Source organism: Ctenopharyngodon idella, chromosome 6 (genome assembly GCF_019924925.1).
Source record: "Ctenopharyngodon idella isolate HZGC_01 chromosome 6, HZGC01, whole genome shotgun sequence".
NCBI lineage: Eukaryota > Metazoa > Chordata > Actinopteri > Cypriniformes > Xenocyprididae > Ctenopharyngodon > Ctenopharyngodon idella.
In genome coordinates this window covers 10,921,947-10,945,383 of record NC_067225.1, presented here as the reverse complement: position 1 = coordinate 10,945,383, position 23,437 = coordinate 10,921,947, and the positions used below count along the sequence as shown (strand labels likewise).

The window sequence follows — 23,437 nt, the reverse complement described above, 5'->3', positions numbered from 1 at the left end:
AATGATTGACATTCAACGCATTTACTCTAAATATCCCTCAGCTGTTCTTTTCTATCTTTCAGTGAAACCCAGAACAGAACCCAAAGGTCTGATTCATCTTGCATCTGTCTCTGTAGCTTATTAAAAGCAATGTAAGTGTATTCAAATCTATTCTTAACAAGGGTTCAATTTATTATATGAAAAAGATTTCATAGATCAACATCTCACATCTCCAGTCTGGACATACAGACTAGATGTGAAAAAAAGAAAAAAGAAAAAAAAGAGAGCATGGTGTCACCAGCGTTGCCAATTTAGCGATTTTATCAGTAGATTTAGTGACTCCCCCCTCCATTTTGAGTCCATTTTCAAAAGTTTATGGACAAATCTAGCACCTTCTTGGACAAACCTTATCTAGATTCTTATTTTGCCCACTGATCTATATTCACATTTAAATAGATCAATGAATTTGTCATTATGATATCATCTAGTGACATTTAGCTACCAGTTTTAGCTACTTTCAGTTGAAAGCAGTTGGCAGCACTGGGTGTCACACAATAAAGATAATGTTTTTAAATGAATGAATGAATGAATGAATCAACAGTAATGTAAGATCATGGATGTCGTCAGACATTAGACTAGAAGTAATTGGCCTATGGCTCCACCTTGTGTTAAAATTTTAAATTACATTTGCCATATGCAGAAACACACACCCATTTCCAGAGGGAGTGCATAAACCAGAACATAATTCTCTGGAAGTTGTAATGGGTTTTCAATCTATCAATAATATATATATATATATATATATATATATATATATATATATATATATATATATAAACTTAAAGCCCCCCGTGGTGAAAATCAAGTTTTTAATGTTGTCTATGTGGTGTTTTTAATATGCTTTAAGACAAAACATGTGCAAATTCATAAGTCAACACCGTTGCTGAGTATTTTCTCTTTAAAACTGCAGTGAACTAAAGACAGTTTCAAAAACGCGGTTTGAAACCGCTGGTGTTTCTTATGTCACAAACTACCTTATAACCAATCACGTCAACATGCCAGCGGGCTTTAGCATATCATTAACTATGACCACTCTGAAGCAAGGGATTCGTGTAACATTACCAACACATTATTAGCTGTTTGTAGTCAAGCAAAAGGCTAATCATATTGATTACAGTTTTGTAAAGAGCGATACCATTGTGCAGCGTTTACCTCAGTAAGTTGACCGAGTGGATCTCTGAGCTCGTGCGATTGAGCGGAGGCGGGACTAATTAGCATATTCATAGATCAGTGTATACTAAATTAAACAAGGGTGTAGAGTTACATTAAACCCTTACGAAAATTAACTATGGTTTTACCATGGCTTTTTGGCGTATTGACTACCATTTCTATAACCACAAAAAAACCATAGTTAAGCTATGGTTTTTGTAACAAAACCACAATTCGTGGTTACCATGGAATAACTATAAGAACCATATATTTTATTTATTTATTTAATTTTTTTGGGTTTTATTCGTAGTAAAACCATGGTTAATTTTCGTAAGGGAAGCAATTTTAAGGCACGAAGAAATTTTTTTCACAGGAAAAAAACGTTTAAATATGTCATATTGGTGATCAAAGATGAGTTTTAAAGGATAAAATTATTGACTACAGGAGGACTTTAACAGTCTATTTCCATTCCAACAATCTATCGACATTCGTGAAAAAGCTAAATTGTAACCCACTTCGCTTTCAGATTTAATTTTCATAAACGCTTTCAAACCAAAAAGCCAGAACCCACCCTCATCACGTGGCCGGATGTATTTCGGCGGAGAAACAGGAAGCGTTACAGCAGGGAGAGAGAGAGAGAGAGGGAGGTGGAGTGGGGCGCTTGAATGAAACTGGCAGGCCGTGAAAACGCTGCCATCTCCCAAATCTGGACCGCACTGGCCAAGGCTGGGGTACGATATGCGCTCGGCTTTCTTTCACATCACCTGTCGCGTCACCTGCGCTGTCTGCATGCCGCAACACACACACACACACACACACACACACGACCAAACACGTAGGCTGTGTTTTAAAACCTAGCTAGCTGTCTTCCAACACAGCTTTTATGGCATAATATGTGCGTTCGTTTGGAAAACTCCCCCCAAAATGCTGTCTAGATAGGTATCTCACTAGGTTTTGAAACACTCCCATGATCACCCATAATCAAAGAACTGTCTGTCGTTCATATAAATGCTTAAACTGGGCTGTATGCGTGGATGTGAAGCAGGTGCTGGGGCTTGAAAGAGGAATTGAGTAAGTGTTTGTGTTGATGCATGTTCTTATGATGGTTTTGCTAGCTGGTTGGACAGAAAATTATCTTGGAAACAACTTTCTAATACTGAAATGAAATGCCTTGTTAGTTTTTAGAGGAAGCTGATGGGGCAGGTCTATAGTACTAATGTGTACACAACACAGGTTAATAGGCACCTTGACTGTCAGAGCTGTGATTTCTTGCTTTAGACTATACTGTTATGATGATTTATGCCAATAAGTGGTATTATTAAACCATTTTTTTTGCGTTTCTGTTTACGTGGATGCACTCAATTCCTCATTATTTGAAGGAAATATTCTTTATAATAATGTTTGTCTACTTAATCTTTTTAATATTATTTGAATTATTGTTAATCAAATGTTTTTATAATAAGCTTCTTAATACTGCTCATATTTGTTGTCAGTGTCTAAAATGAAGTTTTCTCTCGCTGAAGATGTGGAAAAGAGAAACAACCTTTAGTTTAGACTTGTACAACAAAACAAAAAAGAGAGGAAATATATATTTTTTTAATATGGTTTGTCTTTTTAATGTTCATAATAGTCATGTCAAATGATTAATCGCATCCGAAATAAAAGTTTGTGTTTATATAATATATGTGTGTACTGTCTGTGTATATTTAATATGTATATATAAATACACACACAAAAATATATTATATTTATATATAAAATATTTATATATAATAAAAATTATATATAAAAAAATATATATGTATACATGTAAATACTTTTTAAATATATACATGTATGTGTGTATTTATATATACATAATAAATATACAGTACATATATTATGTAAACACAAACTTTTATTTTGGATTAATCGCATTTAATCGTTTCGCTGCACTAGTTTATAATATTCTTTGTATTATTATAATATAATATAATATTCTTTATAATATTGCTCAAACTTGTTTCCATTCTAAACTCCCATTTTGTTTCCGTAGATGTGGGTGGCACCATGAGCGTGAAAGCTTTTGAGCTGGTTCCCGCCGTGGAGCGGGAGCAGGTGATGGGCGAGAAAGTGCGGATAAACATCGAATGCGTAGAGTGCTGTGGCAAACACCTGTACCTGGGCACCAATGACTGCTTCATCCATCACTTCATACTAGAGGAGCACACGACAGCCAAAGGTAAGCTGGCCTACAGTGCCCAGAAGCTCCTCCACAAATACCTAGGCCTGAAAAAGCCAGTGGCAGAGCTGAAGGCCGCCTCTGCTTTGGAACGTCTAATCGTCCTCTGTGATTCAACCATCACTGTCGTGGACATGGTTACCCTGGAGCCTGTTCCCTTCGGGGGCACTAAACTCAAAGGAGTGACTGCGTTTTGTATCAACGAGAATCCGGTGACGGGGGACGCGTTCTGTGTGGAAATGGCAGTGGTTTTCGCACGCAGGCGGGCTGTCCAGATCTGTACGGTCCATGAGGACAGAGTGCAAATGTTAAAGGAAGTGGCCACACCAGAGCAGCCCTGTGCCCTGAGCCTGGACGGGTACAATATCTGTCTGGCCCTGTCCACACAGTATATGATTCTGAACTACAGCACAGGAGCCTCTCAGGACCTGTTCCCTTACGACTGTGAAGAGAGGAAACCCATTGTTAAGCGGATCGGCCGGGAAGAGTTTCTCCTGGCTGCCCCAGGCGGACTTGGTGAGTTAAATGAGCAAACACAACACTGACCAGTGCATGTGTTAATTTTTCCCCCTTATTTTATTATAAGCTGAGGTTTTTCTTTGCCCTATTGAAGCATTTTTAATCATCAGTGACATTCAGAGGATCTACACATAATTTGGAGGATTTAAATCAGACCTGTGGCTGAAAATTTAGATGTGATTTAATGGTTCAGGAGATATTAATATAAATTATAAATGTATGTCTCTATAAATATTAGGGTTGTCAAAATGTTTTTTATGTATTATTTTGTATTTTAGGGGATTTTATGGTACTAAATATGCTGTAGTTATAATCCATTTATTTACTTTTTGAGCATAGACCCGAAAATGAAATTTCCAACTTAAAATGTTGGTCTGTTCTTAAAGAGGACACTTGGAAAATTACTTAAGTGAAAAGTTTAAAAAAAGTTACAGAAGTTTGTTTATTGTTATGAAAAATGCACAAAAATACTATTTTCAATTTTTATATGAAATATATATTTTCAAAAACATGTTTTACTCTAAAACTGCAAAAAAAAAAAAAAAAATCAAAGCCATAAATCTAAACAAGTTGAGTTCCAAATTTGAGCTTGATATCTCACAAAAATGAGCTTTCAGTAAGATTTTGTTTAGCCGCAGTACCAAAAGTTTTCACTAAATGAACTTTGTCTCCCATACCATTTAACCTTTTCAAATCATCTCCATATTTATTTATTTTTTATTTTTTTTGTGTGTGTGTTCACATAGCAAGTGCCAAAACCTTTACCAAGTTTCGTACCATTCCGATGAAGTAAAAAAATTCTAAACAAAAACTTTTTGGACAAAAATGACTGAAGAGCAAACCTTTCAGCTATAAATTGCAGCAGAATAGGGTGCAGGAAAAGAAAGTTTAACACTCTTTCGTCAGCAATAAAAAAAAAAAAAAAAAAGAAACACAAATGTGATGTTAATCTAAAGTAATTTTTGCTTATTAGTATGGTTTAATTGGATCTTCAAAAGTCAGCAGCAAATACATTGGTCAATAAAGTGAGATTAAATACATAACGTATTGTATTATTTAACATATTTAATTAACGCAGATTTGTTTAATATTCTGAGTTTGCGTTTCACTGTTTTTATTCATTTTGAGGCATGCTGAATCTGTGTCTGTGCAAGTGAGATGAGTAAATGCATGTTCACAGTTAGCGTAGAACAATATCCATCATGTTCACACACAACGCCTCTGATCCTTACGATTTCTTTCAACATGGGGACAGGAGGAGTGTCAGTCAATACATGGGAAAATAAAGTAACTTGTGTTACTTATTTTAAAAAGTAATATTTTTTTTTTGTTGTTGTAAATTTAAAAGTAATGCATTACTTTACTGGTTACTTGAAAAAAGTAATTTGATAACAGAACTTGCGTTATTTGTAATTCCCCCAGCACTGGTGATTGTTTTCAGAACGATGTAACTTGTTTCCTGGTTTTGGCCTACAAAAATATGTCATCCCAGCAGCACTCTATAAGACAAAAGATGCAAATCACTTTTTTGCAAACCAAAATGTTTTAGAGGAAATGCCTCCTTATATGACCCTGAGGAGTCTGTATAATAAATTGTTATTTTTTTCTTTGTTGTTTTTATCATAAGTTCAGCCACACCCCAGCTGAGATATGAATCTGTGTTCTCTGCTGTGACTGTAGTCATGGTGATCGTTTGTGATGAGTCATGCGTCTCTCTGTATCTTTATCTCTCAGGGATGTTTGCTAATGCTGAAGGCATATCTCAGCGTGCTCCGGTGAGCTGGTCAGAGAGCGTGATTGCGGCGGCTGTGTGTTTCCCGTATGTGGTCGCGTTGGATGAAGGTTTTGTGACTGTTCACAGCATGTTGGACCAGCAGCTCAAACAGACGCTGTCATTCAGAGATGGACACCTTCTGCAGGATTTTGAAGGTAAGAGTGCTGTCCCATACATTTAGCATTATTTTACCCTTAGGGCCGGCAGGTCAGTTGAACGAAAAAAAGGTCTAGAGGCATATTTTTTTAAAAGTTGAACTTCTTTTAACTTAAGCACCTTGTTTTTAGAATAGAATGTGGTTATGAGAATTTAATTTAAGCTCCCATGTAAACACTGAACAGCGAACATAAGCAGAAGCTCAACCGAACATGAATAACGCACAAGAACAAACCTCTTCCGGAAGCTCAAACGTGCTGCGTAATCAATGAGGTTCAGGACATTTGAGCTTCCGGAAGTGGTTTGATCTCGTGCGTCATTCACGTTTGGTTGAGCTTCTGCTTATGTTCGCTGCTCAATGTTTGCATGCGAGTAAAAGCCTAAATTAAATTCTCATAACAACATTTTCAACTACATCAAGTCAAATGATCTTCACTGAATGAGGTTTATTTGTTTTAACAATGGCTGATTCCTCAGATGGTTGCCTTTTTTAATGGTCCATTGAGTTAATAATGTCGCTTATTAGTTATGGCCACAAGCTGTCAGAAACATCTCCGACCTCCTGTACTGCATCTTTAAAGGGTTAGTTCACCCAAAAATGAAAATAATGTCATTTATTACTCACGCTCATGCCGTTCTACACCCTTAAGACCTTTGTTCATCTTCAGAATGCAAATTAAGATATTTTTGTTGAAATCCGATGGCTCAGTGAGGCCTGCATAGCCAGCAATGACATTTCCTCTCTCAAGATCCATTAATGTACTAAAAACATATTTAAATCAGTTCATGTGAGTACAGTGGTTCAATATTAATATTATAAAGCAACGAGAATATTTTTGGTGCGCCAAAAACACAAAATAACGACTTATATAGTGATGGCCGATTTCAAAACACTGCTTCATGAAGCTTCGGAGCATTATGAATCTTTTGTGTCGAATCAGCGGTTCGGAGCGCCAAAGTCACGTGATTTCAGCAGTTTGGCGGTTTGACACGCGATCCGAATCATGATTCGACACAAAAGATTCATAACGCTCCGAAGCTTCCTGAAGCAGTGTTTTGAAATCGGCCATCACTATATAAGTCGTTATTTTGTTTTTTTGGCGCACCAGAAATATTCTCGTCGCTTTATAATATTAATATTGAACCACTGTACTCACATGAACTGATTTAAATATGTTTTTAGTACAGGCCTCACTGAGCCATCGGATTTCAACAAAAATATCTTAATTTGTGTTCTGAAGACGAACGAAGGTCTTACGGGTGTGGAACGTCATGAGGGTGAGTAATAAATGACATTATTTTCATTTTTGGGTGAACTAACCCTTTAAGTATATTCTACAGAACAAAATAATAATTCACACAAATTATAGTCAAAAGTTAACTTCAATAAAAAAACAGCAATATTTATTATCCCTCGTAATAAAAAAACATTTTGCAGTAGACGTAAACTGAACTGTATATCCATGCCGCTTTTCTTCATTGATTTCTTCATTCTTCAATATTGATTGGCTGATTAGCGAATCAGACTGTCATTCACAATCTCAGCTATCATCAGACTGAATCAACTCGTTTCCACACTGAATCAGCTCGCATCTGACTCACTTGGTGAGCGGAGAACTTGTTTTTGAAAGCAATTAATGATGCAAATTTGTTAGGTTAGTAAAACTTAAAACAGTCTGACTGATTTATTAGTTTATATGTGACCCTGGACCACAAAACCAGTCATAAGTTGCATGGGTATATTTGTAGCAATAGCCAACAATACATTGTATGGGTCAAAATTATCGATTTTTCATTTATGCCAAAAATCCTTAGGATATTAAGTAAAGATCATGTTCCATGAAGATATTTTGTACATTTCCTACTGTAAATATATTAAAAAATGTATTTTTGTGAGTGGATATGCATTGCTAAGAACTTTAAAACCGATTTTCTCAGTATTTAGATTTTTTTGCACCCTCAGATTACAGATTTTCAAATAGTTGTGTCTTGGCCAAATATTGTCGTATCCTAACAAACCATACACCAGTGGAAAGCTTATTAATTCAGATGATGTATAAATCTCAATTTTAAAAAAATGACCCTTATGACTGGTTTTGTGGTCCAAGGTCACATATGAGAACATGTGGTTAAAGATAGATATGAACAACAGAGTTTCAGAACAAAAGCATGTAGGAAACACGATAAAGAAGCGGTTGAAAAATCACTGATTTAAGCTGTTATAAATAAAGATCTCCAGTGTCTTACTTGGTATTCCTTTAGATTGCTAGTGCTGCAGTCTAGTCATTACAAGTATTGATTTCTCTGAAGTGCTGAGGTGAATTTCCCTACAAAGCAGCAAGGAAATTTTCTCCTGTCAAGTCTTGCTAAAGCTTGATAGTGCTTGAATCGGGATGGCGAAAACCAGACACATTCGCATTTAATAAAGCAAGCAGTGCAGAGAATGTAGTGAAGGCAATTTACTGAGGAACACCTGATTTAATGTGTTATGACAAGCTCAGATCAGGTCAGTCACCATACGTCCCGCATCAAAAACTCATTATTGTGTGGATCAAAAGCTTGATTTATTTTTCAGCTGTTTAATCATGTACAACCTTCATCCCTCACACATTCTCATGTCTTATGAATGTGCTGTGCTTTATGCTAGAGCATTTATTTCCATGAATGTGGCTTTTTTTTTTAATCTCTTTTACACCACTCAATGTTCCACATTGCATTGCAACTCTATGCACTAAAAATGCTGGGTTGAAAATGGACAGCAACTGGGTTGTTTTAACCCAGCGGTTGGGTTAAATGTTTGCCCAACCTGCTAGGTAGTTTTATTTAACTCAACTGTTGTTTAAAATGACTGTATTGCTTGCTTAAAATGAGTATAAAATATAAAGAGCCTCTAATCTCTTTATTTCTGTTGGCTTCTCTCAGGTAAGGTGGTGTTGGCCTCATCAAAAGCGGTGTATATGCTGGTGCCTCTCCCTCTGGAGCGTCAGATCCAAGACCTGTTGGCGAGCCATCGAGTTGAAGAGGCCCTGACCCTCACCGAGGCGGCACAGAGAAACATTCCCAAAGAAAAATATCAGGTACACCGAACTGTTCTAACAATGGTGAGATACAAGAGTGTTTCTCTCAATTGGAGAAAGGATTTTAATTGATCATTTTCTCTTTTTGTGTTGTAGATATTGCACAAAAGAATTCTCCAACAAGCAGGATTCATCCAATTTGGCCAGCTTCAGTTTTTAGAAGCAAAAGAGCATTTTAGGTGAAGTGCATCATTTTGTCATGTAATTAATACTGTTAATTGTTGCTCAGGCCCAGATGTTTCAGAGGATGACTGAATGGAGTTAATTAACTTCTTTGCTAATTGCTTCTTATCCCTCTGCGCACCTGACCCTGATCGCCGTATGCTAATGGATAGAGAACAGAAACTTGTCTAATAACTGAATAAATGGCTGTCGTAAATATCAGCGGATGTACCATGTTGAATTCAGCATGTATTTTAAGCTGCTACGTCTGTCATACGGCAAGAACTATTAACCGCTTTGAATCAAGGATTGCTAGTACTACTGTAATGTTTCAGATGACCAGGAGGAGGTGCATCTGGAATGATTTACTATGTAAAAACATGGCCTTTTATCTTTAAAACCTGGAATAGGATTGAGCAAATGGACTACCAGTGTTATTTTACTATTAATTATAGTATTTATTAACATTTTGAACTGACTTTTATTTTTATATTTTCAGTTTTCTTTTTAAGTTTATATCTCGCAATTCTGACTTTCTCGCAATTGTGCGTATATATCTCGCAATTACGAGTTTATATCTCACAATTACACGTTTATATCTTGCAATTGCGTGTTTATATCTCGCAATTGTTTATCTCGCAATTGTTTATCTCGCAATTGTGTTTATATCTCGCAATTCTGACATTCTCGCAATTGTGCGTTTATATCTCACGATTACGCATTTATATCTCGCAATTATGACTTTTTTCTCGCAATTCTGGCTTTTTTCTCGCAATTGCGCGTTTATATCTTGCAATTCTGACTTTTTTCTCGCAATTACGAGTTTATATCTCGCAATTCTGACTTTTTTCTCGCAATTCTGGCTTTTTTCTCGCAATTTGTGCGTTTATATCTTGCAATTGTGCGTTTATCTCAATTTTTACTTTTCTCGCAATTGCAAGTTTATATCTCGCAATTCTGACTTTTTTTCTCGCAATTACGAGTTTATATCTCGCAATTCTGACTTTTTTCTCGCAATTACAAGTTTATATCTCGCAATTGCGCATTTATATCTTGCAATTGTGCGTTTATCTCAATTTTGACTTTCTCGCAATTTCAAGTTTATATCTCGCAATTCTGACTTTTCTCACAATTACAAATTTATATCTCGCGATTCTGACGTTTTTCTCGCAATTACGAGTTTATATCTCGCAATTCTGACTTTTCACAATTCGGTATTGTGAGATATGAGCTCGAAATTGTGAGTTATAAAGTCCAATTCTGAGGGGAAAAAAGTCAGCTCGCAATTCTGAGATTTTCTTACAATTGCAAATTTATATCACATGATTTTTTGTAAACTCGCAATTGTGAGAGGGAAAAAAGACAGAATTGTGAGAGGAAAAAGTCACACTTACCTTTATTTTTTATTCTGTTATGGAAACAAGCTTCCATACATTGTAGTACTTAAGCTTCAACTTATTTTATTTTAGGTAGTTTCAGGTAATTTCTCATTTTTGTTTGTTTCATCTAATATTCATATTTTATTTTATTTCAATTAACAAAAACAATTTTAGTAGTTTTAATTTTAATTAACAGTAACAAAACAGGATTCCACTGTAATGTTAATTTTATTTTAATATGGCTGAATTTTGTTTTTAATAAAACAGCAAAATAAAAATTATTTTAAATTATAATACATAAAAATAAGCTTTAATAAAATAAAAACCTTGTAGTAATAATAATTAATAATAATAACAACATTGCTTTTTCTGATGCCCATCTCAGAAAGGGACAGCTGGACGTACGGGAGCTGATCTCTCTTTATCCGCTGCTCCTGCCCGCTTCTTCCTCTTTCACACGGTGCCATCCACCACTTCATGAATTTGCTGACCTGAACCACCTGACGCAGGGGGACCAGGAGAAGGTACAGCGCTTCAAACGTTTTCTCATTAGCTACCTACACGAGGTGCGCAGCAGCGACAGCGCTAATGGTTTCCGTGAAGACGTAGATACGGCATTGCTGAAGCTGTATGCAGAGACCGGCCACGAGAGTCTTCTGGACTTGCTGGCCTCCGATAATGCCTGTCTCCTGGCAGACAGCGCCCCCTGGCTCGAGAAGCATCACAAGTGGGTACTCGCTTTTATATTTCTTTGAGTAGCCATTGAAATAAAGATTCAGTCCAGTTTATTTTTGCAAGAATAAACTGATGCCTTCGTTGAGCTTCATGTTTTGTAGTGTTTTGGTTGTTGTCTTGTAAACCATCATGATGCATTAATCATCAATGCCTTCTGTCCTTTTAATCACTGCAGTTGTCATGGCAGCACATTAATTAAATCTTTAATAAATGACAGTGCTTGAATGACTTGCTACATTTCTTAATATGTGTGTGATTTGATTGTTAATGGGTTTTTTCTCTCTGTTCAGGTATTACGCTCTTGGACTTCTATATCACTACAATGGTCAGGATTCTGCTGCTTTACAGGTGGGATCTGATTCCTGATGTGCTGCTTGATATATATAACTATATATTCTTTTGTCATTTTATTTCTTTTATTTTATTTTATTTTAACATATATTATAATGTTAAAAACAGTTGTGCTGCTAAATATTTTTGCGGAAACCATATCCTTTTTTCCACTGTCGGTCTGAACAGTTCTAAGAATGGTAAGGAACAGTGACGGTTATATTTTCGCTTGAGTTTGGTTTCGGCACGATTACAAAGCATTCTCGGCCCAGAATTGTTGGCTAACTGTGCTGACAGAATGCATGTACTGACGTCACTACTCAGGATTGGTCACTTGTTTCTTGTCTGTTGCCTGGCTACCAGTTTCTCTCTAGCTGTCCATGCGTGCTATGTGAGTGAAGTAAACACAAGTTAATAATAGAAATTTCCGATCTTCCTCCATAATGCAGTCGCTATTTACATCTCATACCTTCTGTAAACTCTTGCATTACCAAGGCAACGACTGACGCATTTGTATTACGTTCCAAAGAGCTCCGTTATCAGCCCCACAGTGGAAAATGAAACCATATCCATACCATATCATATCTATAAATACAATTTAATAGCGGCAAATAAAATTAACACAGGTTTGCAGAGTTAAAGGGATAGTTGATACAAAAATGAAAATTCTGTCATCATTTACTCACCCTCAAGTTGTTCCAAACCTGTATAAACTTCTTTGTTCTGCTGTACACAAAGGAAGATATTTGGAAGAATGTCATTACCCAAGCAGATCTCACTCCCCCTCCCATCGACCTCCATAGTAATTTTTTTTTTTTCCTACCATGGTAGTCAATGGGGGGTGAGATCTGCTTGGTTAATGACATTCTTCCAAATATCTTCCTTTGTGTTCAGCAGAACGAAGTTTATACAGGTTTGGAACAACTTGAGGGTGAGTAAATGATGACAATTTTCATTTTTGGGTGAACTATCCCTTTAATGATCACTTTCATGCTATATTTACTTAAATTCACACACACATGAAGATGTAGAGAATGCACTATCCATTTGATAAGGCTTTTTTTTTAACTGACATTTAACTGTGTGTGGATAAATGCTTCCGTTAATCAGCAAATCTGATGCAGATGTTGGCTTAGACTGATAATCTAATGGTCACGTATTGGCCAGTTAATCTGTCTGGATGATGTATCGGTCTATCTGAGTTAGACTGGTGTGATAAAATTGTTTACCAATCTTGTCTGCCTAAATATACAGTATATACAGTGTTTCAGTTTGTGTCATGACCAGTTAAAAAGTAGTAGTAATAATTTAGTAGGAAACAGTTCTGGAGGAACATGGAAATGATGTGATGTGTGTGTATTTAACCTGGAACATTCATGTTAAAGGGTTTGTTCACCCAAAAATGAAAATTCTGTCATTAATTACTCACCCTCATGTTGTTTCACACCCGTAAGACCTTCGTTCATCTTCAGAACACGAATTAAGATATTTTTGATAAAATCGGATGGCTCAGTGAGGCCTGCATTGACAGCAAGACAATTAACACTTTAGATGGCCAGAAAGCTACTAAAGACATATTTAAAACAGTTCATGTGACTACAGTGGTTCAACCTCAATGTTATGAAGCAACGAGAATACTTTTTGTGCGCCAAAAAAACCCAAAATAACAACTTTATGACAATATCTAGTGATGGGCGATTTCAAAACACTGCTTCATGAAGCTTCGAAGCTTTACGAAGCTTTTGTTTCGAATCAGTGGTTTGGAGCGCGTATCAAACTGCCAAAGTCATGTGATTTCGGTAAACGAGGCTTTGTTAAGTAATAATTGTTTCAAAATTTCAATGGTTCACCACTGGGGTGCGTGTCTTTGGCAGTTTGATACACGCTCCGAACTACTGATTCGAAACAAAAGATTCGTAAAGCTTCATGAAGCAGTGTTTTGAAATCGCCCATCACTAGATATTGTTATAAAGTCGTTATTTTGTTTTGTTTTGGCACACAAAAAGTATTCTCGTCACTTTATAACATTAAGGTTGAACCACTGTAGTCACATGGACTGTTTTAAATATGTCTTTAGTAGCTTTCTGGGCATTTGAAAGTGTTAATTGTCCTGCTGTCAATGCAGGCCTCACTGAGCCATCGGATTTTATGAAAAATATCTTAATTTGTGTTCTGAAGATGAGTGAAGGTCTTACAGGTGTGAAACGACATGAGGGTGAGTAATTAATGACAGAATTTTAATTTTTGGGTGAACTAATCTTTTAAGCAAGATGCAGTTCTATTTTAGAACCTTGCAATTTACCATATGCTCGGTTACTTCCTGGTTTTCGTTAAGCCAGCTTGGGCATTTCCGGTGAACTGTTAGCTGTCATTCTGTACTCGCTGTACGTCGACACAAAACCATCAATGGTTGACTTTTTAATGCTGTATTTATATATTAATGCAGTTATCACACTTACCTAATTTGCCAATAAACCAGTTTTATTGATTGCAATAAAGACTTGAAGCTACTGCGAACGTTTGAATAAGAAACACGGTGTCTGTAATTGGACACAAACATGCAACATTATTCCAGCACTTCAAATGTTATTTTTAATGTGATGACCGAAAACATTATTTGTTCATCCTTCTGAGATTGTCCCCTTTTGTAAAACCGAATGTTTCAAGATGTAGGAAATCCAACATTTGATAGAAAACACTTTTATTTAAACATATAAAAAGACATTAATTACCACTATAACCATCAGATGGCAGCAGAGGACCATTTATTGGCTCATATTAGCCATAATATATTTTTCACTCAGTTTTGCTTTTGAATAAATATTAAACATTATAAAATCGCTAGGTTTAAAAATACATTTTGTCAAGGTGAAGAATGAAGTACTCACAAAATCTCATGAAAAACAATAACTTTTCTTGTGAATGAATGACACCGAAAGCGAGCACTGCTCTCCCTTTATAATCACTGAAGCTGTCAGTCAGAGCAGCGCAAGATCAATGATTTCAGCACACTTGAGAAAACACACAGTTTTTTCAATGAATCTAACTAAAGTGCACAATAAATCTTTAATTTACAGTGTGTTGATGCTTTTTTTCCACACGAAAGTGTGAGAACTGATGGTCAGATTTCTCTTTTTGTTGTCTTACGTTTGAATAACTAAATTAACGCTAGGCCTGACTATTTAAGTGACTATATTCTGATTATAAACTAAGTATTACACTATTGATGCTGTTAAAGCTACCTCAGGACATTGAAGATACCGACACACCGAGATGACATTTCATCGGAAGTTTCCAGCTAGCTTATCTTATAGCGGAAGTCCTTAAGAACGTTCTGTGCATATAGTCCATTGGATATACTCTCAGGCAATGTATGATTAAGAGCATTTTTTGGGTCCTGTCCTTTTGTAGATGTGGGTTAAGATTGTCAACGGAGATCTCCAAGACTCAACACGGCCGGATCTGTTTGAATATGTTGTGGATTTTCTTAGTTTCTGCTCCAAACTTGAGCTTGTGTGGCGGCATGCAGACTGGGCACTACAGAAAGATCAAAAGGTGTGTACTTTGTCCTCATTGTAATTAACTATTTTAGATGAGAGAGAGCTCTATCATTCACCTACAGAATATTCTAAAGGTGGCTGTCTCTATCTTTTGAATCGCCTACAGATTGGTGTCCAGATCTTCACCAAAAGGCCTACCTCAGAGGAGAAGATAGGGCAGTTAAACCCAGATGACGTGATTACGTATTTGCAGAAGCACAGTCAAGCCCTTCTGCTCTACCTGGAACATCTGGTGCTAGAGAAGAGATTGCAGGTAAGAGCACCACTGCCAGAGCATTATTGATTCTGTAGTCCAGGACTACCTATGCTAAAGGTTTCCCAATTCTTTGTGTGTTCTGTCTCCGTCAGAAAGAGAAGTATCACACACATCTGGCCGTGCTGTATGCAGACAAAGTCCTGGGCCTGATATCACGATCGTCAGCCAATGAGGAACAACTGTCTGCTGCCCGCCAGAAACTACAACGGTTGCTGAAAGAGTCCAATCTCTACAGAGTCCAGCTACTACTAGGTTGGTACCTGCGTGCCTGTGCCTCTTCTCCAATAGACTTATGAAGACTTTTGATTCTTTGATTGCAGTATAATTAATTGTCCCCCTTGTCAAAAAGGGCAGCTTTTACAAAGATGAACATGCTTATAGAGTAACTACGTCTACTGGCGGTAGGCCTGTCACAATAACTACTTTTTGTTGTGCCATATATTGTTCCAGGAATAATTGCGATAAACGATATTATAGACCATTTTATGCCACTGAATATATAATAATAATATAACAGCATAATAATGCAAGTAGGCCTACACACTTTCAAATGACAACAACCATTTAATTCTTTAGACCATGGAAATGAAGGATCAAAAAATGTAATATCCTAAATAAAAAAAACTTGAATAAATGGTAAATATTTTCTAAAAAAAAGTGCAAAGTAACAAGAAAAAGAAACTGCAAATGCACAAAAGGTACTATGGAGATTTTCCATTTACAGATTTTTCCCTGACCTTCTTTTCTCAGTAAAGTAAGGGTGCACTATTGCTGAAAACACAAACCCTACTTAGCAGTCAGATGTCCGTATGAACAAAGGCACAGATGCCTCAACAGGCCATATCTGCTGCTAAAACTAGGCATGTTTTTTAAAAGTTTAACTTCTTTTAACTTAAGCGCCGCATGATTATGACGCAGCGTTTTGCATGAGATGCTGCAAAAGATGCAACATGTCTGTTTACATACAAAATACAATTGAAAAACTGTGCAGTGAAATGCAAAAAACACATTCTCTGTGAAAATGAACTCTACACTCTCAACTGCTGTGTCCCTTGTGAAACGGCCTTAACACTTGCTGTTAGTGTGCACTTTTTTGCACTGTGACATTTATATTTGCACCAGTACACAGTGGATTGCGGCTTTGAAATCGAGAGCATTTGGACTTGTTCTTCCAAACTGTCTGTAGTTGTCAGAAAAACACTATAACGCCTCAAATAAAGCCTTTTTTCACCTGTTGATGACTGCTCTGTGTAGAAACTGCAGATGACAGCATGATCGGCAAAATGTTGGTGACATTCATTATCATGTAAACATAATGGGCGATATATTGCATCCCCAAAAATGATTGAGGTCATGTACGTATATTGCAATATTTTGATTATTTGTGACAGGCCTAACTGGCAGCAGAGTGTGGGCAAAAAAAACAAAAACATTGATTGTTATTGTTATTTCGTTGATGAATAATTTTCATCATTTTTTTCGTCAACGACATTTTTTCACAGATGAAAACGAGACGATAACTAACCAGCTTTGAGTGACAAAAACTGTGACGAAATCTATTGACACTTTCGTCAATGAATAAAAACGAGATGTTAGGGAGGGACGATTTGGGACGAGATCCTGTCAGAATGATGATCTGCGCTGTAGATGTGCCCTTAAGTTGTCATACACTTGTTGCATAAAATGTTCAAAAAAGTAAATGTCTGGGAGAAAGAGAAGAGCAGACATATAAATCTGAAAAAGCGTGACGACACAAAAGAGAGCTCGATTCAATACGTTAGTGTTTGAGTACTGAATTGAGCTCTCTTTTGCATCTTTTCGTGCCTGAACGGACAAATACACAAAACATTATGTCAGAAAGTCTGTTTTGGAAAGTATTCACGTAAGTAGTTGGTTATGTTGTAAGAAATGTTAATAGTTGTGAGAATATCGGATGTGCATCAGTGCATTGGATCCCAGCATTCGGTCTCAAAGTGACAGTAGCCTAATTATGCTGCTGCTGTCTGTGCCCTTAATATCAATCAAACAACAAAAGACAGGAGTAAATTATATTTAATTTATACAAATAAATATGTCTGTTTAAAAGAATAATGTAGGCTATGCAAGTTGTTATAAAGAATGCATATATCATTCATTGAAACGAAGACCATATGTTCTTTAGGAGAAGTGGATTTATTTATTTTTAAGATAATGTATATATATATTTCTTTTTTGCATTGCATTGCAATTTAACCAAACCCATTAGATTTTAGATCTGCTGTAGATTTAGTCGACTAAAATCGTATGACATTCAAAACAATTCAGATTACTAAAATATCACTAAAACGAAATGGCATTTTAGTCAAAAGACTGACTAAAACTAAATCAAAATTTGCTGTAGAAAAAAAAAATTTAATCAAATCAAATTAAATCAAAATTAACAACGATTGTTAGTTTTTGCCCACCTTATTTCAGTGTGATTTTTGTTTTTCTATTCTGATTTTATGTATTTTAAGTGGTATTTATACATAAACTCCCGGTTTCACAGACAAGGCTTAAGCTAGTCCTAGACTGAAATGCATGTTTGAGCTGTTTTAACTGAAAGCAACTTGTACAGACATATCTTAAAATATGTCAGTGCCATTGTTTTGTCTCAAAATGCGCACCAGTGATGTTTTTTTCTTGTGTACTTTTATAAAAGCTACTTAAATATCCTTGTCGAACTAAGGCCTAATCCTGGCTTAGGCTAAGCCCTGTCTGTGAAACCAGGCCTAAGTGGTATAATAACATTGTTTATCATATCACAGTTCAAATTGAAATTGCGGTATATATGTATGCGTAGTGTTAAGAGCTAAAATATGGTTACCTCTGCTTGTGTGCTTGTAGGTAAAGTTCAGGACTCTGAGCTGCTGCTACATGAGCGAGCTACACTACATGGGAAGTTAGAGGAACATGACAAGGCCTTGCACATTCTAGTGCACCAGCTCAAAGACTCTCCTGCGGCTGAGGAATACTGCTCTTGGGCCTCTGCATCACAGGACTGGTCCTACCGTCAGAACCTTTTCCACCAACTCTTGAGCGTTTACTTGGACCCGGATTTACCGGGAGGGGCACAAACAATAGCTGCAGTTGACCTGCTTAACCGACATGCTGAAGATTTTGATGCAGTGCGTGTGTTAAAGCTCCTCCCAGAGGAGTGGTCTCTACCGTTACTCCGTCCTTTCCTGTGTGGGGCGCTGAGGGCTAGTGTTCATGCACGTTGCACTTCCCAGGTTGCAGTGGGGCTGGCCCGGGCACAAAACCTTCAGCTTCAGCATGACAGGGTGAGTTCGCGTCCCAGCTTGGGGAACCTTTCCTGATCCTGTCCCCCTAAATCATATATATATATATATATATATATATATATATATATTATGATTTTTTTTAAAAATGTTGTAGATTTATGTAGCAAATGAGAATCTATAAAATTAACTATATTTTGAGACAAAGGTCTTGTTAATGATTTTCAGTTTTGTTCAAGGTAATTAAAGCAACAGTTTTTCAGTAACAGAAGAATATGTAAAGTATGGTATTTGAGGTAAAAGGCGCAACTGCTGTTGTGGTTAAAGGCACAATAATTAACAAGATAATAAACAGCTGGCTAACTTTTACAGTTTATAAGATTTTTAAACAAAACAAACCACTTTTATGATTTATTTTCACACAAAATCTGTTGCTCCATCAATGTTCAATAAAAAAAAAAACATATATATTTTTTTCTGCAATCATACACTATGGGAGTAGTGAAAAACACACTTTTCTTAAGGTGTGCCTTGAGCCCTGTTGTACCTATAGTTAACATTTAATTTAATTTCTGAATCAAATTTCATTTTGATATTTTTGCAGGGCATAAAGTCAAAAATGCCAAGGTGATACAACTGTCTAGAAAATTATTTAACTGCTTGTTAATATTTGGGAAAAATTTGTCTGAAAAATCAGTCATATGGTAAAGTCAAATCATGCAGATCCAATGACTGGTCAAGGTCAATAAGTTGCTTAAAATATCAGATTATAAAAAAAATAAAGATAATAAAATAATCAGATAATAAAATATCAGTTAGTTCAGGTTGAAATAAATGTCATGTGGTGTGACCCCCACAATTAATTAATGTTATAATTCATGATATTTGTATAAAATGAGTAAATATTTAAACATTTTTTAAAACTTTTTTAAAAATGATTGGTTTGTGTACTAGTTTCCTCCACTGAATAAAAAATAAAAAAGGTAATTGCGACTTTTTTTTTTCCTCGAAATTGCGAGTTTACATATCACAATTCTGACTTTTTTTCTCAGAATTGTGAGATAAAAACTTTATAACACTCAATTGCGAGAAAAAAAAGTCAGCCTTTTTTATTTTTTATTCAGTGGCGGAAACAAGCTTCCATAGTGTACTCTATACACTACCGTTCAAAAGTTTGGGGACTCCAGTCTTCAGTGTCACATGATCCTTCAGAAATCACTCTAATATGCTGATTTGGTGCTTGAGAAACATATCTTGCTATTATCAGTGCTGAAAACAGCTGCTTAATATTTTTGTGCAAATGGATAGATTTTTTTCAGGACTTTTTGATGAATAAAAAGTTCAAAAGAACTGCATTTATTTGAAATAGAAATCAATGTAAATGTATTTACTGTCACTTTTGGTAAATGTAATGTTGACCACAAATTTTTGAACATTTTTGTTTTATTTTAGTGTATACATTTTGTTTTTCAAAATTAAACAAAACCAACATGAATGATAACTTTATATACATACTTGAACACTTACAGTGTATGTCATTGACCCACTAACCACCGCTTTCTGTGTTGCACAGCTGAAGTATCGAGGCGGCCCAATATTAGTGTCTGAAAAGAAGGGATGCAAGCTGTGCCACAATACCTTCAGTGAGCCAGACTGCGCCTGCTTGCCCGGCGGAACGCCGGTCCACATTCACTGTGTCGCCAAGAAAGCCCGGGACTTCCCAATAGAGCGCCAACATGAAAACGCCCACCACAGCAACCACACATGAAGCTGATCAGTGCTGTGGGGCAGGAGACACATGCTGGCGTTGCACCTGTACCGCATGCGTGAGAAGGCTGAGTGCATCAGAGCCCACGCGAGAGCACTTGATGCGAGCGGGACCTGAGGGAGTCAGGCAGCAAATAAGTGTTTTGGCGTTTGAGATACTATTTATTCCATACACACAACACTGACAATGAATATGAACATTTTAATGAACGTCAAACTAAAATCCAAAAAAACCTGACATTGTCTGCTGGTTGATCTTTTTAGCATTGCCTTATGATGACTGGTCCAGTGGTTGTCTTGAAATATTTCGCTTTTAAATGGGTGGTATCCATGTTGACTATTATTTGCATACTGTTTGAGGTCAAAATATCAGTGTCTTGACCATCTGTTCCCTGTGAGCGGAATTATCAAAAATCGGTTCATGCAATTTCAACTGGTCAATAGTTTTCATTAAACAAACACCAAAGTTACTTGCTCAGAGAGTGACGGGTTATAGCCTTAAGTGATTGCATCATGATTCTTTTAATATGAGGGAGAAATGCTTAAAAAGAAATTATTTTGAATATGGTTTGTGGTCATCATAGCTCGTTTTAAACCATTTAATAGTTATTTTCTGAGATAAAAAGGGAAGATTTTCCAGAATTCCCATGTTCATCTTCTGGCTACAGTCCGATCTGGAGTGTAAAATTCTGCAATGAAAGTCTGATTAATTGGCACAACCCAAGAGAAATATTCTTGTTTCTCTCTCCCTCTTTCCCAAGCTTGATTTGGCTTGATGTTTTCCTTCAAAGTCAAGTTTAAGATACAAAGTGATATTTAGTCAAATAAATGGTAGCCATATAAAACAAACCGATGGACTCAGGCTGTGCTGTGTTTGTGTACATGTTATAACGAAATGCTAAAGTTGTTTATTACATCCAAAATGTTTGTTTCTCATATGCATGTGGTGATGTGGATATGATTCATCATGTCTTACTGCTAAGCTGTGATTTTAAAGATCAAAAAATATTTTAACATGATCAATTACGTTGTGTGGTTTTTAGGGAAGCATGGTAGCAGCAACGGCTGCAGAGGGTTTCGCTTGAGAATAATCTGTAACCTTATATTTGAATAAGTATTTGAAATATTTTCTCTGAGAAAGTGGGATTTTAAAGGCGGAATAAGTGAAGGGGGGGAAAAAGCACAGAATAAACACTGCCTACTTAATAAATACTAAAAATGACCTCTGCTATAACCAGGGAACGGTATGGGTTACTAGTTGCTTTGAGATGCTTTTACAGAAACAGTTTAACAAGTGAAACTATTACATTTATTAAAGTGGTCATTGGCTGCAAGGATAATGGTAAGTTGTATCCAAACAAAATTGTCCCATAGTTACACATTATTTAAATACTGTTGTACACAATATCTTAGGTTGTGGATCCAGCACAAGTTCCACTCTTGAAATGCCGGTGTAGGGAAGTTTATGTGCTCTGTTTGGTCTTTGCTTTGATTTGCTGATGCGTTTCTCCCTGAAAAAGTTCCATTCGTCATCCGTGCAACCAGATCGTTCCTCCTCCTCGTCTGTCTGAAGTGAGACTATGAACTTTTTCAGCTTGAGCAACTAAATGGAAACCCTCTACATTGCTACGTCTCTTTATATCCACTTAAAGTATTTTATACATATAAATATACATGGATACTGGTGTGTACATACTGTATTAATAACTGTTTGTTGCTTTGTAAATCAATGCCAGTGTGGGTGGAATGTACAGAATGTAAAGACGTCCATTTTAATAAATGATTATGCCTACATGAATAGAGCACTGTTTATGATGATGTACTTCATATAAAGAGTCTAATAGAAATGCAGAAGGGCCAAATGGTTGATCTGTTTCATTTGTTTATCAGTGTTTATCACTCCAACATGTTTGCAGAAGCATCATATGCCTGACTGATACTCTGAACAGATGCTGCAGCCTGAAGAATGGAGGAAAATAATCTATTTTATATATGTGCGTGTGTGACCCTGGACCACAAAACCAGTCATAACCATAACTATTTGAAAATCTGCAATCTGAGGGTGCAAAAAAATCTAAATATTGAAAAAAATCGCCTTTAAAGTTGTCCAAATGAAGTCCTTAGCAATGCATATCCACTCACAAAAATACATTTTTGATATATTTGCAGTAGGAAATTTACAAAATATCTTCATGGAACATGATCTTTATATCCTAATGACTTAATATCCTAATCTATAATTTTGATCCATACAATGTTGGCTATTACTACAAATATACCTGTGCGACTTATGACTGGTTTTGTGGTCCAGGGTCACATATATATATATATATATATAACAAATTTATTAGACCACCTGTCATAATGAAGAGAAAACAAATATTTTAGGAATCTGTCAAAAACTTGTTTAAAACTAAAAATTGTATTTTCATTTATTAGGCAAATATCAAACTGAAACATCTAAACGGTCATTATTCACACTGTCACACATAATAATAATAAAAAAAGATTTATTTTTATTTTGTATGGCCTCCATTGGCCTTGATAACAGCTTGCATTCTTGCTTTCAGCGTTATGTACTTTTCCACAGTGTCTGTTGTTATTGACTTCCAAATAGTTTCTAGTTATTCCCAGAGACTTGCTTTGTTTGAAACATTTGTGCGGTCTATCTTTGAATCCATTAAATCCCAACAATAATTATATTTTTGCATTAGAAACTAATGTGACTAGAGCCTACACATACTGGTGTGGATTAATCTTTTCAGAAACATAAAAATGATGTTGGTAAATCACCAATACTGTTAGTTCAGGGCAGCTGTGGCACAAACCTTACATTGGGTGGTGGTCTAATAAATTGAAGCACTCCATATGAATCATTTTTATATACAATTTTTTTTACCTTAAGGTATTGGGACACACTCTTTAATTCATGAATTCAGGTGTTTCAATCAGACTCATTGCCACAAGTGTATAAAATCAAGCACCTAGCCCAAAAATCAAAAACATCAAAAATCTAAAAACAGCAAAATGTATCAAAGTGAATTAATTTCAAA

At 36.0% G+C, this 23,437-nt stretch overlaps 1 protein-coding gene across 2 annotated transcripts; it reads left to right on the top strand.

The window, feature by feature from the left end:
* Positions 1-1,773: 1,773 nt before the first annotated feature.
* Positions 1,774-22,182, top strand: tgfbrap1 (transforming growth factor, beta receptor associated protein 1). 2 transcript variants are annotated; one of them, XM_051898352.1, is made up of 12 exons: positions 1,774-1,919; positions 3,224-3,925; positions 5,663-5,857; positions 8,781-8,935; positions 9,032-9,114; positions 10,862-11,203; positions 11,502-11,559; positions 14,953-15,096; positions 15,208-15,354; positions 15,450-15,609; positions 18,223-18,659; positions 20,191-22,182. In XM_051898352.1, the coding sequence occupies exons 2-12, from the start codon at positions 3,238-3,240 to the stop codon at positions 20,383-20,385; spliced, it is 2,604 nt and encodes an 867-aa protein (XP_051754312.1). In that variant the 5' UTR covers positions 1,774-1,919; positions 3,224-3,237; the 3' UTR covers positions 20,386-22,182. The 2 variants fall into 2 exon arrangements, with proteins under 2 accessions (XP_051754312.1, XP_051754313.1); XM_051898353.1 differs by lacking the exon at positions 1,774-1,919 and adding an exon at positions 1,927-2,259.
* Positions 22,183-23,437: the final 1,255 nt, after the last annotated feature.

Bases quoted from the DNA above. Each gene is read 5' to 3' on its own strand.
- tgfbrap1 (XM_051898352.1), top strand. From the start codon at position 3,238: ATGAGCGTGAAAGCTTTTGAGCTGGTTCCCGCCGTGGAGCGGGAGCAG. The intron at 3,926-5,662 runs GTGAGTTAAATG...TTTATCTCTCAG, and splicing joins GGCTGCCCCAGGCGGACTTG to GGATGTTTGCTAATGCTGAA. The intron at 15,355-15,449 runs GTAAGAGCACCA...TGTCTCCGTCAG, and splicing joins TGCTAGAGAAGAGATTGCAG to AAAGAGAAGTATCACACACA.